At 50.9% G+C, this 15,342-nt stretch overlaps 8 protein-coding genes across 8 annotated transcripts; 4 read left to right on the top strand and 4 right to left on the bottom strand.

The window, feature by feature from the left end:
* Positions 1–252: 252 nt before the first annotated feature.
* On the bottom strand, positions 253–847 carry BO85DRAFT_211466 (uncharacterized protein). Its single transcript, XM_025654622.1, has one exon. The coding sequence runs from the start codon at positions 650–652 to the stop codon at positions 296–298; it is 357 nt and encodes a 118-aa protein (XP_025509945.1). The 5' UTR covers positions 653–847; the 3' UTR covers positions 253–295.
* Positions 848–2,851: 2,004 nt separating this feature from the next.
* Positions 2,852–3,594, top strand: BO85DRAFT_384947 (uncharacterized protein; the record flags this gene model as incomplete). Its single annotated transcript, XM_025656569.1, has 2 exons — positions 2,852–3,212; positions 3,275–3,594. The coding sequence occupies 2 exons, from the start codon at positions 2,852–2,854 to the stop codon at positions 3,592–3,594; spliced, it is 681 nt and encodes a 226-aa protein (XP_025509944.1).
* Positions 3,595–4,065: 471 nt separating this feature from the next.
* BO85DRAFT_454359 (class I SAM-dependent methyltransferase) lies at positions 4,066–5,418 on the bottom strand. Its single transcript, XM_025661268.1, has one exon. It carries the CDS (start codon positions 5,127–5,129, stop codon positions 4,272–4,274), a length of 858 nt encoding a protein of 285 aa, XP_025509943.1. The 5' UTR covers positions 5,130–5,418; the 3' UTR covers positions 4,066–4,271.
* Positions 5,419–5,801: 383 nt separating this feature from the next.
* BO85DRAFT_508341 (uncharacterized protein) lies at positions 5,802–6,771 on the top strand. The gene is made up of 2 exons (XM_025664457.1): positions 5,802–5,986; positions 6,106–6,771. Exons 1-2 carry the CDS (start codon positions 5,936–5,938, stop codon positions 6,397–6,399), a joined length of 345 nt encoding a protein of 114 aa, XP_025509942.1. The 5' UTR covers positions 5,802–5,935; the 3' UTR covers positions 6,400–6,771.
* BO85DRAFT_211430 (intradiol ring-cleavage dioxygenase) lies at positions 6,772–8,261 on the top strand. Its single transcript, XM_025654621.1, has 3 exons — positions 6,772–7,208; positions 7,261–7,585; positions 7,634–8,261. Exons 1-3 carry the CDS (start codon positions 6,965–6,967, stop codon positions 8,235–8,237), a joined length of 1,173 nt encoding a protein of 390 aa, XP_025509941.1. The 5' UTR covers positions 6,772–6,964; the 3' UTR covers positions 8,238–8,261.
* A 459-nt stretch (positions 8,262–8,720) lies between these two features.
* On the top strand, positions 8,721–10,575 carry BO85DRAFT_524711 (uncharacterized protein). The gene is made up of 4 exons (XM_025665435.1): positions 8,721–9,251; positions 9,303–9,370; positions 9,424–10,150; positions 10,207–10,575. Exons 1-4 carry the CDS (start codon positions 9,053–9,055, stop codon positions 10,473–10,475), a joined length of 1,263 nt encoding a protein of 420 aa, XP_025509940.1. The 5' UTR covers positions 8,721–9,052; the 3' UTR covers positions 10,476–10,575.
* Positions 10,576–10,964: 389 nt separating this feature from the next.
* On the bottom strand, positions 10,965–13,161 carry BO85DRAFT_524710 (S53 family peptidase). The gene is made up of 5 exons (XM_025665434.1): positions 12,247–13,161; positions 12,055–12,196; positions 11,913–12,006; positions 11,554–11,857; positions 10,965–11,495 (listed from the first exon to the last, which is right to left on the bottom strand). Exons 1-5 carry the CDS (start codon positions 13,140–13,142, stop codon positions 11,144–11,146), a joined length of 1,788 nt encoding a protein of 595 aa, XP_025509939.1. The 5' UTR covers positions 13,143–13,161; the 3' UTR covers positions 10,965–11,143.
* A 940-nt stretch (positions 13,162–14,101) lies between these two features.
* Positions 14,102–14,859, bottom strand: BO85DRAFT_432403 (uncharacterized protein). Its single transcript, XM_025658380.1, has 4 exons — positions 14,582–14,859; positions 14,426–14,508; positions 14,327–14,368; positions 14,102–14,266 (listed from the first exon to the last, which is right to left on the bottom strand). The coding sequence occupies exons 1-4, from the start codon at positions 14,648–14,650 to the stop codon at positions 14,146–14,148; spliced, it is 315 nt and encodes a 104-aa protein (XP_025509938.1). The 5' UTR covers positions 14,651–14,859; the 3' UTR covers positions 14,102–14,145.
* Positions 14,860–15,342: the final 483 nt, after the last annotated feature.

The raw sequence follows: 15,342 nt of genomic DNA, 5'->3' as shown, positions 1-15,342 counted from the left end.
TTGCTTACAAGAGATATGATTTGAGTGCAATCCCACGCTACGGAAAGCTAACGTGAGCCGGTCGGGGGTTAGTGAAGCTAGGGAATTTAATCGATTTGCCTGTCACATTCCCGTTACCATTGTTAGGTTGTTACACGCCGGGATTTCCTAATGCGGCGGTGACTCGGCCTCAGGCCCCCACCAGTGGCCACGTGATCTCCACCTTTTAGTGATGCCCCAATCCAACCGCACACAGGTTACCCGACATCAGGATCAGGGAGTTGTGCTCGTACGGAGTGAAATAACTCTTTTGACTTCATGGGTCATTGGTTGCTTGTGTCGCATTGGCTCCCTTGGCGGTGTTCCATCTGATCCAGAGCACGTAGGTGGCGGCCGATCTATCCGACGTGGCGCTGCCGGCCAAAGCTACCAAAGCTTCCCACGGCTCCTGGTGCTTGCAGATGACCGCGCCCAGCCCTTGGCTCCTCCAATCGCTGCCACTCGCCCGCAAGCCTTCCTGAGCCAAACAGAAACAGAGCGGTCGGGGTAATCCGGCAGGGAGGCGTGGTCTGACAGCCTCTCCCTCATCTTCCTCATCACATGGAAGACAGTATAGTAGTACCTTGCACTGATGCACGACTTTCAGCCTTAAGGCTCCAACACGAACATTCATACGTGCTCTAGAGACGCTGAGATATCCATGCGTCAGTCCACGTGTTCTGAGATATGGTACGCCTAATTGGGCGTCATGCAATGAACCAAAAGGGATACCCGGATGGCTGTCAGAATGAGAGACCACGCTAGATACAAGCGAAATGTATGGATTGCGGGGGAAAGGGTGGAGAAATCGGGGCGGAAATACGCTGCCAATTACCCTCCTTGCGGCCTAGAATTCAGGCCAAAGCGATTTCGTGCGGGTGCGCTTTGCAGCATACAGTCGAGTGCTATAGAGTAGGAAAGCAGTTATACACGTGGTAGTAAGCCCTGACATTTCCGTGCTGTTTCGAGATATAACATGTCGCATAATATCTCGTATCGCTGAGCAAGGAGGTGTGAGCTTACACAACCAGGTGAAGATCATTACCCTCCTTGGGTGGACCTATACATCCTATTCCTGATGATTGGATGAACAATTAGCAGGACTGTTACATCCAGATTGCACCAATAGAGTGAGCAGCTAAAGCTGGATAACACGAATCAACACTGTCACTTATGTGTTTCGATTCCATGTTCCGCCATGAAATGCCAGTCTCACCTAATTATAGTCCGCGCGTGGAAAGGGGTTACACACGACGTGAAGCCGGCTAGTGTCAGCTACGTCGTCTACTTTCAGCCACCATGAAGATAAGCAAGTAACTATTTTCGCCAAGTTGCACGCCTGTAAGCCACTTGGATCTTTGACTTTCCACAAACTTCTACTGAAGTAAGGCGGTGGATCACCCTTTTTCCGGCCGCAGCCACTGCCGGAGGGGACAGTGCGCAGGGATACAGCACTGGCAGGGTTCACGTTGGGACCATGGCACTGAGAACGGCATCGCAGGTACGGATACAATATCTACTCCCTTGTGTTCTGAGCTTAATTCTCGTATTTCGGAGAGACCTTATTCTTGGTCGGTCGCGGCTTATTCCAGTTTTGGGCGCGGCCTTTAGGACAGGCTGGCCGTGAAGTAATCGTACTGTAGCCTGTCTAGTGTGTGCAACTAACCTAGATACCAGGGTTGGATATCGCATATATGACAGCAACAAGGAGTCTAAACTACGGATTATGATTCCAGAATCTGAAACTTGAATTTGACATTGAGTGGCTAAGATAATAGCATCATGTGTGAAATGGAGCAACTTTCTGAAACCTCGGCATGAGACGAGGAAAGTGCTTGGAAGGAGAAAGCATGCGACCGGCTTATACAACGCCAATTATTAGTTACCTGGTTCCTACCCTTTGGGGCCGAACGCAAACTTCAGGTGAAACTGGGTGTGGCCATAATCGATATACTTTCAGCACGAGTGGTGGCCTAGATTCAACTAGAGCCTCAAGCAGGAAATTGCCGCAAAGAGAGAGATCATTGTAGGCGGTATGTTCGCCTCCTAAATTCCATTTGTTATGAGTGTGACATGCGTGTTGCCTGCAGTTGGACGTCGATCCATGCCGGATTGTTTCAATGACAGGTCCAGAACCCAGTTTGGGTGGATCACTGATCTAACTTTGCAAAGTCACAGGGGGCCAGTGAAACCACTCAGAAAAGTTTTCATTGAAATGATTTAGCGAAAGACTATCATCGTGTCTATGGTACAATTTATTCCGACTCAAGTCTGCTTTTTATTGCTATTTTTCCCGACGAACAGTACATATGTGATTTGACTCAGCTCATGAAATGTCGGTCAAGGTGTATACAGGATGGCAATGCGTTGACAGGATGTCGCATCGACTTTTCGACCAGCTTGCTACGACGGAGACTACTACTCATTGCTGACTAGCCTAGTTTAAGAACGGGATTTCCATGGTTCATCGTTGATCCATATACACTCATTGGTGGGATCTAGTGACCAGAAAGTTGAGCAAGCACGGCCAGAGTTCTTGTGTCCGGGTAGTGCAACGCAAGATCTTGGTCGCTCAGTTACGTGGCGTCGGGCACTCTGGGAATAGCGTCATATGACGCACCGCACATTTCACGATACAATCTGATATCAATTCGAGAGGTCAATGTGGTTTCCTAACAAGGACGTTGTTTCTGATCCCGAGCGAGGTAACAATTGACCATGTCAGAATATATCTATCGGCCATGCATTCTCTTTTTCGCATTTGATATGGACTTATTCAATTGATTAAAATATTCGATTTCAGTGCCCTGTGCAGTCTCCAAGCGTCACAACAATGTCTTCCTCAAATCTTTGGCTTTACGCTTCATCCCGCCTCCGAGATCCCACCGTCACAGACGAGGTCTTCAGCCAATGGTACCAGGAGCATCATGTCCCCGATGTCCTAAAGACAGGCTCCGTGACAAAAGGAGAATTCTTCCGAGCTCTAGGGCCCCAGAAACAGTTTCGCTGGCTTGCCGCATACGACTGCGACGATTTAGATTTCATGGAGCCGGAAAACTTCGCCCGCATCCCGAAAACACACAGCATGTTGGGCACGACCAAGTCGTGTTTGGAAATTGCTGAATTCGACACAAGAATCTTCCAGCAACTCTTCGTACTAAAGAACGGGGAGGGGAATGAGAAGGGGAATACTGGTATGTATGCCAATTTGTTTACGTCTACGTACATCATTGCTAATCAACCACTGTATGTATAGGCCCCGACCGTTATCTATTAACCTGTACCTTCCACTGCGACGACAATGATTACGAGGCGCTCGAGCGCCGCTGCATCGATGGGGATATTCTACATGCTTTTCCGGGGTCGCGATGGCTGAAGATTTTGAGACCGTTCGAGGACGAGGATACCTATCTGGGTTTCATGATTGTGCAGGCGCTCGGGGAGGTTGAGCCGAAGGATTTACTTTGGTTGGAAGATAACTGGCGGTCGTACTTGGCGGAGACGCTGGGGCTGGAGAGGCAGTTCTTGCAGCCGCATTTGTGGGAGCTTTTGAGGAGGTGTGAGAATGGTTCGTAGATGTGGTGGGATTATAAGTAGCTGGGATTTGTTGGGTTTGATGATGCTTCAACTACGTATCTCGAGGTGGAGATGCTCGACATGTCATTGGTAGAATTTGAATTGAAGACTAAAAATGGTACATCGTATATATAATGGAGAAGGACGGTGTTGAAGAAAGAACTTTCCGGTTTTATGTACTCTGTAAGTATATCGGACAAAATATGTCTTCTATTTCTACTAATGGAGCCCAATGGGTGGTCACACAAGCTAACAATAGCTGACCATCATGTTGGTATTATTCGTGACACCCTAGACAGCAGCTGGAACTAACCAGGCCATGCAGCTAGTGTACTGCAGTATACTTGAGGGCATTCTAACAGTGATGACGCTATTCGTGGCACGGAACGGGTAGCACGTTGCGCAGGTGTGCGACATTACTGGAGATACGACAAGGTCTTGAACTACGAGAAATATTTCCCATTGAGATTATGAATGTCATCAGTGCAGTCTTATAATCTTCAGATAGACTTTGACCTCTGCCCAGAAGTCCTCCTTTTGGTGATATGGGGAAAGAGTGTCCCACCACATGGACTGCAAACCACCCTATGTACCTACATACATCTAAGCCCTCAAACAAATTCATGTTAACCCAACACTTAAATAATGTGCCTACCTCCCTCCGGTGATCGCTTAGTTCACAGCTCCACTGGCTTTTGCCCGATACAAACGACCCTAGTAGCCACCACGGCAGCACCAGCCGCAGCTTCCAGCGATGCTTGATGAACGATCTGAGAGAATTCTTTCGCTTCATCCACCTTGCCCTTCCTGGCAAGTGTCCGGGCAGTTTCTTCGCAAGTCACAATATATCCCTCGCAGTCGGCCTTGAGATATTGCTTCAAGTTTTCATATCGATCAATGCTCGTTCGTTTCAGTCCTTCTTGTTCAAAACTCTGCGGAAGACGGCCAATCCATTCCTGCCGTTCGCCGGTATTCCAGAATCGAGAGAGGTACTCCAACGCTTCGATCTTGAGTTCGGGCCTGGCTTTGAAGATCTTCGCCTCTCGGATGTTCAGATCATCCCATTGGATCCATCCTCCGGGCTTTAGCATGCGGGTGATCTTCTGAATGATTGACGAGGGGTCGCCATTCTGGATGACTGGTAGAAGTAGTCGGAGATGTACGAGATCGAACTGTTCCACCAATTCTTCCGGCAGGTCTTCGAAGATATTCCACTGCCGCAGGGTGATATTGGGTGGGAGCCACTCCACCGGGGGCGCCATGTCGAGAGTCAGATCGAGCCCGTCGAGGGTCGCATCGGGAAGCTCCTTTGCCAAGTCTATGAGCCAGATGGCTGTGCCTGTGGCTACATCAGCGATGCGGGGATTTGGAGTCTGCAAGGACTCCCGGATGGTCGGGTGGATATTGAAGCCGAGGTGTTCTTTCCAGAAGTAAAATATTCCATTGAGTCGAAATGCGGCTGCAGTTTCGCTACCAAGGCCGTAGCCGACGTCGTCGGTAACGCGATAGTCGAGCTCGGTTTTGGAGGAAGCCATAATAGTACTAGGTGTCTTTGATCCTTGCACGTTGAGTGGTTTGGTTAGCAGGGGTTCGGCGTGAAGGTCAATGATGCGGTGGCTGGGGATGAGCGCCGATCAGTGTGCCCAACTTTGGCAGATGAAGGCCACTAATGCACCCGCACCCATTATGATCACACGCAAGCTAACTTGAACCATCAGCGGTGAGTATCTGGAGGTTCACGATACGTCGAGTGTTCAGCAACAGACTCGATCTCATAAAGTTCGCGCCCTTTACGGGTTGCAGCACCCCCCAACACAAAAAAGACGAGTTGCGCCTAGTCCTGCAATTTAGTATTTTCTTCTCTGGTGCTTCTTCCCCCAACTTCTGATTAACACGACCAAACGTGCTAAATGCTCCAGGATCCGTTGTTAGCTATGACTTCCAGAAGGTTAAATGTCCGAGTGATATAACGCCATCTGCCTACAGCTTCGGACAGGGTTTGGATGATTTTTCCGACGTAGGGATAACCTGAAGACTGGAGCGTCTTTACACCCTTACTCAGATCTCTGAATGTGAAGGAGTGTCCTGCAAGAAATCAGCATTGCAGCCTTGATCATTCTCGGCGATTGGGGAACTGATGTCGTGTCCAGCGGGCGCCAATTTGGTCAATGATTAAGTTGAATGTCCAGGAGTTAAAGAATGCGCGTCATGCGATGCAGGCGCCCAGATTGTCTAGAAACCGTCACAACATATACTATTCCCCTGGCAGTTTCACTGGATGGTGAAGCTCCACTAGACGTTAACCGAAACATCACATCTGAACCAGGGACGGGGCCAAGTTATGCTCCGACGGTTTTCTTCCGGCGCGACGAATAACAAGGGCGGGTGGTTTGTGCGTCATCGGCTCGCGGATGGCAGTGGAAAGCATCCACAACTGCCCGAATTTGAGCCTTCAGTGGCCGAGGAAGACAGAGGATCTGACTAAGCGGCAGTTTTGAATCGGATGTGCAGCAATCATTGCCGTTTCGAGACGTAAAGAAGCTATACGCAACCACTTCTGCTTTGTTCTGCGCCTCACCTCGCACACACTTTGCTTCGGTTCAGGTCTGCTTCGGAAACACAATTTTAGGTGTACTCGGCGGCCCGTGCTTCTATTCTTTGCATAACTCCACCGTTGCAGGGGAAAATTCGGACAGCGCGGAGCCCGGACGAGATCACAACCAGACAAACCCTGCCATATTCCACGCAACAACAGCCTCCCGTGGTCTACCTTGTCGAAGAGATTACGAATCACTACACAGATAGAGTGTCAATGACAGTGACTAAAAATCAGCCCTGGCCTTGGCTTGCCAGATGAAACCACTGAGCCACCATCCAGAATCGGCGGAAGCAACAGCCAAGGCGCGAAGAATACCCCAGACCCGCGGACGCTGTCCGCATCCCTGATCTGATAACGTCAGACGCTCCATGTGTACTAATTGCATGACAATGATTCGTGATGCGTGCCGATCATCCACCTTCCAGGGTCAAGTTCCCTGAGCTTCTATCCTCCGCTGCGGATCCACGTACGCGGCGCCAAGAAGCTTCCATTGCCCAGCCGGCATCTCGGAGTCCCTCTAGGGTTTCCAATTGCCGCCAGGGTACGCGATGACGAGTCCTCTGACAGTTGAGATATCAAAAATCTTCGCTAGGCAGTGAGTACGGCTCACAGGGTAGCCTGACGGCCACGCCAGTATGGGACTGGATGACGCGGCTATAGCAGAGGCATCAACAATGTTGAGCATAAATATCAAGACCCTCAGCCACGACTTGAAGGCCATCAACAGCACGATCGCAGCTCAATTATCTCGATCAATCAAATAGCTTCATCATGCATTTCTCCAAGCTCCTCACTCTCACCGCGGCTACTCTGGCTTTCGCCCACCCCGGCGAGAAACATGACCATGAGGCCGTCAAGCGGGAGATTCGCCTTCGCGATGCCCTCGCTGAGCAGGCCAGACATGGTGTCAATGCTTGCTCCAACAGCCACCAGGCTAGGCAGGTTCAGCAGCGCTCTGTCTCCCGCCGCGCTAACACTGCCCGTGAGCTGCGCTCCAAGAGGGGCGTGACTGCTGGTAAGCAGGCCTGAATTGGCAAACCGTGATTGCATCGTCTAACCAGAGATAGCTCCCCACAAGTTCCGCCGGAACCTCGCGGCCCTCGAAAAGTGGGAAGCCATCAACCACAACAAGACCGGCCTCCTTGACTACTCCCCCCAGACTTCCGAGGCCGATATCTTCGGCGCCAACACCAGCTCCATCCTCACTCCCACCATCACCGATGGCCCCTACTACGTCTGGGGTGAAGTGATCCGTCAGAACGTCAAGGAGGATAAGTACTGTGACGGTGTCGACCTCTTCCTCGAGGTGCAATACATCGATGTCAACACTTGCCTGCCTGTGCAGGGTGCTCTGGTCGACATCTGGAACGCCAACGCTACCGGTGTTTACAGGTATGGTGCTTTTTCCATCCTATCATCCGATCATAGCTAAGTATGTAGTGGTATCTCCACCAGTGGCAACTACGCCGCCGACGGCTGGGACTCGACCTTCCTCCGTGGTATCCAAGAGACCGATGAGGATGGTGTTGTCACCTTCCAGACCATCTTCCCCGGTCACTACGACGGCCGCGCCATCCACACCCATCTCCTGACTCACCTCAACTCCACTATCAACCGCAACAACGGCACCCTCCAAGTGGGCACTGGCAGCGTCGCCCACATCGGCCAGCTCTTCTGGAACGAGGTCCTGCGTACCGCTGTTGAGAACACCTACCCCTACACCACCAACACTCAGGATATCACTAGCAATGCCGACGACATGTGGAGTGTCGAGCAGGCCACCAGCGCCTACGATCCCTTCCCGGAGTTCCTGTACCTCGGTGACAGCATTGAGGACGGTTTGTTCGCCTGGATCCAGATTGGTATCAACACTACTGCCGACTACACCGACAACTCCTACTACAGCATTGCTGCTTACTACGATGAAAACGGCGGTCACGAGAACTCGGACAGCGCTGCCATGGGTGGTGGCTCTGGTGGTGGCGGTGCTCCTTCGGGTTCCATGTCCATGTCCGGTGCTATGCCCTCTTCTACCAGTGCTTGAGGGTTCTGAAAATCGCTGAGCATGCGTCTACGGGACGGGATTTACTTTCTACTGTAATAACATTTTTCTCATTATATGTATTGAGCAGTTAGACAATAGACTCTTCACTAGTCTTAAAGCAATTGTTGGGAATACTATACCCCATCTCCAAGATCGAGCAGCCAATCCACTCCTAAGTGATGTAAATATTGGTATTGGTCTACGTTATGGCACAGAGTATGGATCACAATGTATCGACCCGAGCAGCCCCTTTCACCGAGACGAACCCTCGGCAAGAGTGAGCCCGGAACTATGCCCCGCCGCCGATAGAACAACCAAAGCGCCCCTAAAATCTGACAGCGTGCTCCATCTGACCGACTATCAGCAGCTGTTGTGCAACGTGAACGCTCAGACCCGTGCAAATCACAACAAATCCTGTCCATCAACTCTCTAGCCACGTATGCTAAGCTTTTGTGCTAGTAAGCACTATGGTGTTAGTTGAAGCTTGGACAAGAGGCACCATGACCGAACCTGCTGCACGGGGCGCGGCCAACTATCCGGGAAATCCCTCAAATCCCTGTCGAGCCGCCTTCAGCCCTATCGGGAGGGAGGATGCATCCCTGTTAGAGGCCAGACGGGCTGATAGCGTCATTTCAAGCTGCACGATGACCTACTAAACTGCGACCGTCCATGTCTCGAAGAGTAATTTCCTCCGGTGCGTGCTCACCTGATTCTTAGCGGGCTAGCTCGGTGTGCTGGGTTCTTCCACCTTTTCCCTACAACTATTTGCTTTCTTTGGCGAAGATGGTCACAGTGGTATCCTTAGAACATTCAGGATGGCACCGCGAATTCACATTCAAGTCAATCAACAACCAGGGAGAAATTGTACGTCGTCGGATTATGCAGAGGTACTCTCAGCAAACAGCAGCCATGTCATCACAGATGGTCACCTTGACGGCAATGTCATTGTATCGATGCCAGGCAATGAGACTGCCAGTTCATCGCAACAATTACTCGTCGAAGTGACCTTTGAAGGTAAATGTCCCATTGAAGAAATTATTCTCTGGGTTTAACCCGCTATACCAGGTCATCTATCAACAGCAGTCAATCTGAATGTCTCAACGCAGCTGCTGCGACTCGCAAAGAATATCACAGTAAATTGGCCTTGCGCTCTTTCCGATTATATCTTGGTATTAACTCAGTTCAGCTCCTCCGAGCATCCGATGTGCGCGAACTAGCGCAACAACACACCACCGAAACAGCACGCACAATCCTGCACCCCTTCCACTTCAACATCCCCCGAACCGCCAACTCCGTCTCGTCCGACGAATATGACACCACTCCTCTACCCCCATCACTCTCCTTCAAACCCATGCCAGTCTACAATTCCAACGATCTGATACTGCGCGGGCAAGGCCGTATAGAATACTTCTTGAAAGCCCGACTCTTCGACGACGAAGAATGCATCGCCGAGACTGAAGCGCCAGTAACGTTTGCACCGGCTCGAGAATGTGCCCCTCCCATTTGCATTCCCGACTTTCCTGGCGAATATAACCTCGCATCGTCACGAAGTGTTCGCGATAGATTACACCGCCGTGATCTATACTATCTATCCGTTCAGACTGGGGAACCTGCCCCGCTGTACCTAAACAAGTCAGGAATGGTGTCTACGGTAGTTCCACTAAAGTGGCACTATCGCTGTCTAGATCCATCGCAACAACACGCAAATATTCCCGGGATATATGCCAGCATCCAGACGTCGCTTCGCGCGACGACCTTTGTTTCTGTGTCTCCGCAAGATCGACTCCCATTAGAGGGGGACGCCAACAAGTTGCTGGATTTTAAGCTTGTTGCGAATACGACAGGGACGGGTTGTACTCAGGTGCGAAAGTTGCGCATCGCATCGTGGGAGGACTGCGGTCCTTACAAGCAGGGTACGTGATGCGCTCTCAGTGGTCTTTATCACTCCTGACTCTGTATGGTATGACAGACCAACCGACCACATACCAAGCAACCACCCCCCTGATCCTCAACTTCGACGCGCCCGATTACCTCCCTCCTACATTTACCCATCCGTACATCTCCCGACGGTACAGCCTCTCCATCTTCGTTTCGGTCGATGTGGATAACTCGAGGAATGCGAGTTTCCAATTACGGGTTCCCGTGCAGGTGTCGTATGACCGGGGCGAATGCGCGACAGAGTGTATGGATGAGCCATTCCCATTGTATCCTGAAATCCTTCCGCCCTATATCAAGTGAGAGTCAGGCGTACATCTTCGATTTAATTTATAATTCACACTAATAATGAGTCTAATATCATACTCGGCCGATGGAGTTGGGTTGCATCGGTATAGCGGAGTTTTCTGGCCTTCGTGCATTGACTGCAGATATAGTGCGTAGCCCGTCAAAGTAGCAATGGAACCTAGGTAGATCCATTCGGAGACCAGCAAGAATGGACGTATAGCACGGTTTTCCTATGCACGAAGCATGGATTGTAGGGTGATTCCGGAAACAACAAGTGGCCCTACGGCTAATCGGCAAATCGCTGGCATTGGGCCATCACATCGCTCAGCCCTATGCGGTGCCAGAAGCGGGGTAAGTGATTGATTGGGTGCATTCCCCTCGACCCCTGTCGCAACTAATTTCGGGGCTTCCACGGAGTAACTATGCATGTCCTTATCAGCCACTCATAATGGGCGCGTCGGGGTCTGTTGACTTTATCCTTGACGGTCGTTGAGGGGGGGAGGAACCTGCATAAGACACAGAAGCGGTCGTGAAACCTCTACTAAGGCCCCTGTCATAATAATACCATTCAAAAAGCAAGCCATGTGAAACTCGTACATAGTTCGAAAATCATCTCACACATATCTCACATACTGTCACATCATAACACATACAAAATCTCATCCCATATACAGCCATATAATCTACAACGACAGCACCAACTGCCTCAACTTCTCAAAATCAGGAAGTCCCAATCCCGTCACCGGATCCCATCCGACCGTGGCATTCCAATGCGCCCACGGGATAATGCCTGCACCCGCAACAGCCTCATCACTCTGCGGATCAATGCCATTGCACCCGATCGATTGTCCCGCCGTGACATCAGTCAGCGCCTTGTACCCCTTACTGTACAGCAGGGGGTTCAAGAAACCAAGCGTGGACTTGCCCGCCCGCAGACGAGCATCGTTCAACATGCCCACTAGCGCAGAGAACAGAGGACATGCGGCGGAAGTACCGCCGGAGCCGTAACGGGCGCCGTAGAAGATAACTTCGTACCTGTGGACCTTGTTAGGTTCTATTCTTGTAGTATCATCAAAGAGGGGGTTGGGCTTACGAAGGCTCAAAGCTATGGGCCGAAACATCGGGAAATCCGCGACCGCTAAAGTTAGCGAATTGTGAGTAATACTGCTTCGTCTCGTTGGTGATGTGGTGCGCCAGGTAGTTCTGCACGGCTTCCTTCTGGAACCAGGCTCGCTCGAAGTAGTTGCTGAAACCACCGGAACTGGCTTCCCAGGCAATTTCGGGCGCGTAGGACATGGTGCCTCCTACGGCGGTCACGTAGGGACAGGTGGCGGGGAAGATGGGATTGAATTGGGTGCTGTTAGTGCCGTCGGTGGTGCGGCAGCCAGATCCAATTCCTGCGCTGCTGTTAGCAAGTGTGCTTTTAGTGGACGATGATGGTGAGGAGTATACCTTCGTCACCGGATGACTCCAGGACGCTGATGCCGCGCAGGCCGACGAGTCCGATCAGGTTGCAGACTCGCTTGGCGTAGTATTCTGGAACGGTCTGTGTCGGTTGGTATGTAGATGTTGAGGGAGAGATGCATAGTCTTACCTGTTCGTCGTCACCGTAGGAGTTGGAAATCACTTGGGGTAGGGCCGAGTTGGGCTTGGAGAGGAGGTACTCGTAGTACTGAAGGTAAGGCTCATTCTCATTATCGGCGGCACTCGGCTCATCGGGGTCGGGGATGAAAGGACTACATCAATTAGCTTCGACTCCAGTTCAGTCTAGGCATTAAAAGCTCACGGTTCGCCAGAAGTGATAAACTCGGTCACCGGAAGAGGATGACCCACGCCAACGAGCAATTCCACATCGAGGTCAGCCTCGGTCAGAGAAGCCGTCGATTGGTTCTGGTCATTGACGCCGCCGTTGATCAGCTCCACGGAGAAGTTCTGAGACGGCAAGTTGAACAGTCTCTCGAACTTGGCAAGATCGGAATACGAGGCGGACTCGTTCAGGAAGCTAGCGAATCCCAGCTTGCTTCCTGACGAGGCGCTGGGAGTGTAGTTGCCAAAGTTGTACATCTCCTTCAGGCAGGATAACGTGATGGTATCGGCGCAGGACGAGCTGTTGGACCGTGTGGCCACATGGTTGTCAACTTTCTGCGACCGCTGGGTCAGACCAGCACTGGTCCTTTCCTTGCCGAAAAAGGTTGTCGGGGAGATGAGGTCGATCGAGTCGACCAGATCATCGGGAATGGAGTACTCCGTTGTGCGCAATCTCTGGGAAGAACCACTTTGGTAGTAAGCAAAAGTGGTGTTGAGAAGCTTGTTCACCTTGTCGACGGTGGTCGCAAAGTTCACCAAGCTGCCCTGCCGGGCAATATGGGTGATGTTGGCGCTGCGCAACCAGCTGATCACGGCCTTGTCGCTGGCCACTGGGAACAGTGTGTCGACGTCCTCTTGATCCAGCCACTGGCCATACTGCGATTCACCAGGTGTGGACAAGTCTTTCAGCTTGGATTCAAGCTGATCGAGGTTCTTGCGTGCCAATGCGATCGACAGGCTAATCTGGTGATCGGAGCCAGCATCTTCGAGATGGTGCCAGCCCGAGGGGACCGCGGCGAGCTTCTCATGAACAACCGCGTTGGTCGATGCGGCCAGAGAGCACAGCAGTGCTGTGTAAAGACCGGAGGAACGCATGCTGGTGGAATTGAGAGGGACAAAAGACGAAGAGTTCGAATTGACTGCTAAGCCGGCGAGACGGACATTATAACTTTTCCCAGTCAGACAGGAGGGACGGGGGACTGGCCGCCCTTGCTTATCGGACGAGACAATGGCATCATTGCATGTCTCCAACTGCTAGCAGACTGGGTCAATTCGGACCGGCCGATACTGAAGAAAAGCTGATTTGTCGAGGGGATTCTGCAAATGCACCCCAGAGCGACTGGCGTCGGCTGTTGTGATAAGCAATGGGTCTCCAACCCTGATTCCCACCCGGAGTCCGACGGTGATCGCCGGGATTGAGTTGTTGCAACATGCTGCCTGCTAACCACGCCATGCTGCCATTCATCTTGTAAGATACTTGACAATTACTCAAAAACCAATTAGAAGCACCTCTCAAGCTTTTTCAATGTCTTTCAGAGTATTTCCGACGCCTGATAAAACTGCCGTGGCTGAGGAATACCCTTCGTTGTTGTTTTCTTCTAAGCGATGGCCCTAAATTAGCGCCGGCGAACAAGCATCGGTGCCTCCAGATCATCCACTCTAATGCCCGCTACTGTACCGTCGCGTCCAATAGTCGCTCTCTGGGACCGTGGGTCTGAACTCAGGTTACCAGCGGACAATTCTCGCGGCTTCTCTCGGCTGAGTCCCTCTTCCCCAACGATCCCTTGAGCTTACCGCTGTGGATGGCCTTCGCTCAACGTGGGGTGTCCAATATATCGTCGGGAATTGCCGATACCAACCCACATGCACAGAACACTGAGCAAAACAAGACTGTAATGTGAGTTGTCTTCATGTTTTGTAAGAAGCTGCCCACTTCCCCAATGTTGTCTTATCACTTATTAATGCCACACCCAGGCTGCTCAGAAACAGAAAGTCAATTTCATTCACTACCTAGATAAGCATACCCTCACAATCATGATACTACCGCGTAAAGTCCACCCATAGTCTCTTCAAACAGGTCTCAACAACCCATCGTCCCCTAAGAAGGATAGCAATAAATGCTCCCGCTTATCGTACCAAAATTCTGGAAGAACCGGCTGTTCTCATAGCAGTCACTCCGGTATCCCACCGTATCGTAATTTCCGGTACATGTCGTGCTTCTACAGGAGATGATCGGTCAGCTAGATAGGTCACGTCTGTTTCGGAATCGGGGGTCATACCCATACTGGCGACAGCCGACCGCAACATTAAACTGGGTTGACCTGTTTCTCTTGTGTCAAAGCGGGCTCTATTGCAACAAGTTTCGGAATGATATATACCCAGTTTGGTTCAAGGAGATGCAGGATTCGGAGTAGATGGGTCTTGCGTCTACAGTGCAGACGCGAAATTCGCTCGTGGTGCCCTAGCAGTATTCCAGTCAGATCATACAATTCACTGATTCATTGTGAAGAATAGTATTCGGAAAGTATACATACAATTTGGGTCTTGTTCTGCGCCATCACCGCAGTGATCATCGTGAACATAATAGCCTTGGCGGAAACCATGATGCCGTTCACTGTGTCGGAGATTGCAGGTTTAGATTCAGATTATTGTGGAGACTTGACTTTCTATGCTGAAGGTCTTTGACGGTTAAAGAGGTTTATAACAACTGCTGTCAGAGCTAGGCCTGTCTTTGAGGCATCCCAGTATAGTGCATTCCAATGACAGGCGCTGTCAAGTTAAGTTCCTGGAATGTCCCCAATACAACAATGCCATTGTTATGCTCCAGTGCAGACCGGTGAGGCACATTCCTCGAGTTTCAATATAGGATGGCTATCAAGCGTTGACTATGAATAGCTCTGGGACTCTAAGGTTGAGGGTTACCCTGCGTTGTGTGGAGCCATTGGTGGATATAGCGCCGAAGAATGCTGGGCTTTGGCGACTTGCTGTCCAGCCGTTTCATTTCCATAGCTGATATGAAGGATTTGAATCCCACCCGAGTAATTCCAATCTTCTGTGGGAAGATCTTTTGTAGGCAGCCTTGATTGTGCTTTCAGTATACGCTCAAGACTAAGAAATTGTATGTAATTGGCGGAATCTATGTGGTCTACACTTCAGGTAAATAGAGGCTTGGGGAAGATATTAGCATATTTTCAGATATTCACGTGCTTGGGAATGCAGGCCTAATCACAATGACATTCCGAATATGGATATTGGACAATCCGCATCTCCCAATGCATTCCAGCTACCTTTCATG

The sequence above is a fragment of the Aspergillus piperis genome (genome assembly GCF_003184755.1).
Source record: "Aspergillus piperis CBS 112811 unplaced genomic scaffold BO85scaffold_36, whole genome shotgun sequence".
Classification (NCBI taxonomy): Eukaryota; Fungi; Ascomycota; class Eurotiomycetes; order Eurotiales; family Aspergillaceae; genus Aspergillus; species Aspergillus piperis.
The sequence above is the reverse complement of the archived record's forward strand: the minus strand, read 5'-3'. Positions and strand labels throughout refer to the sequence as shown.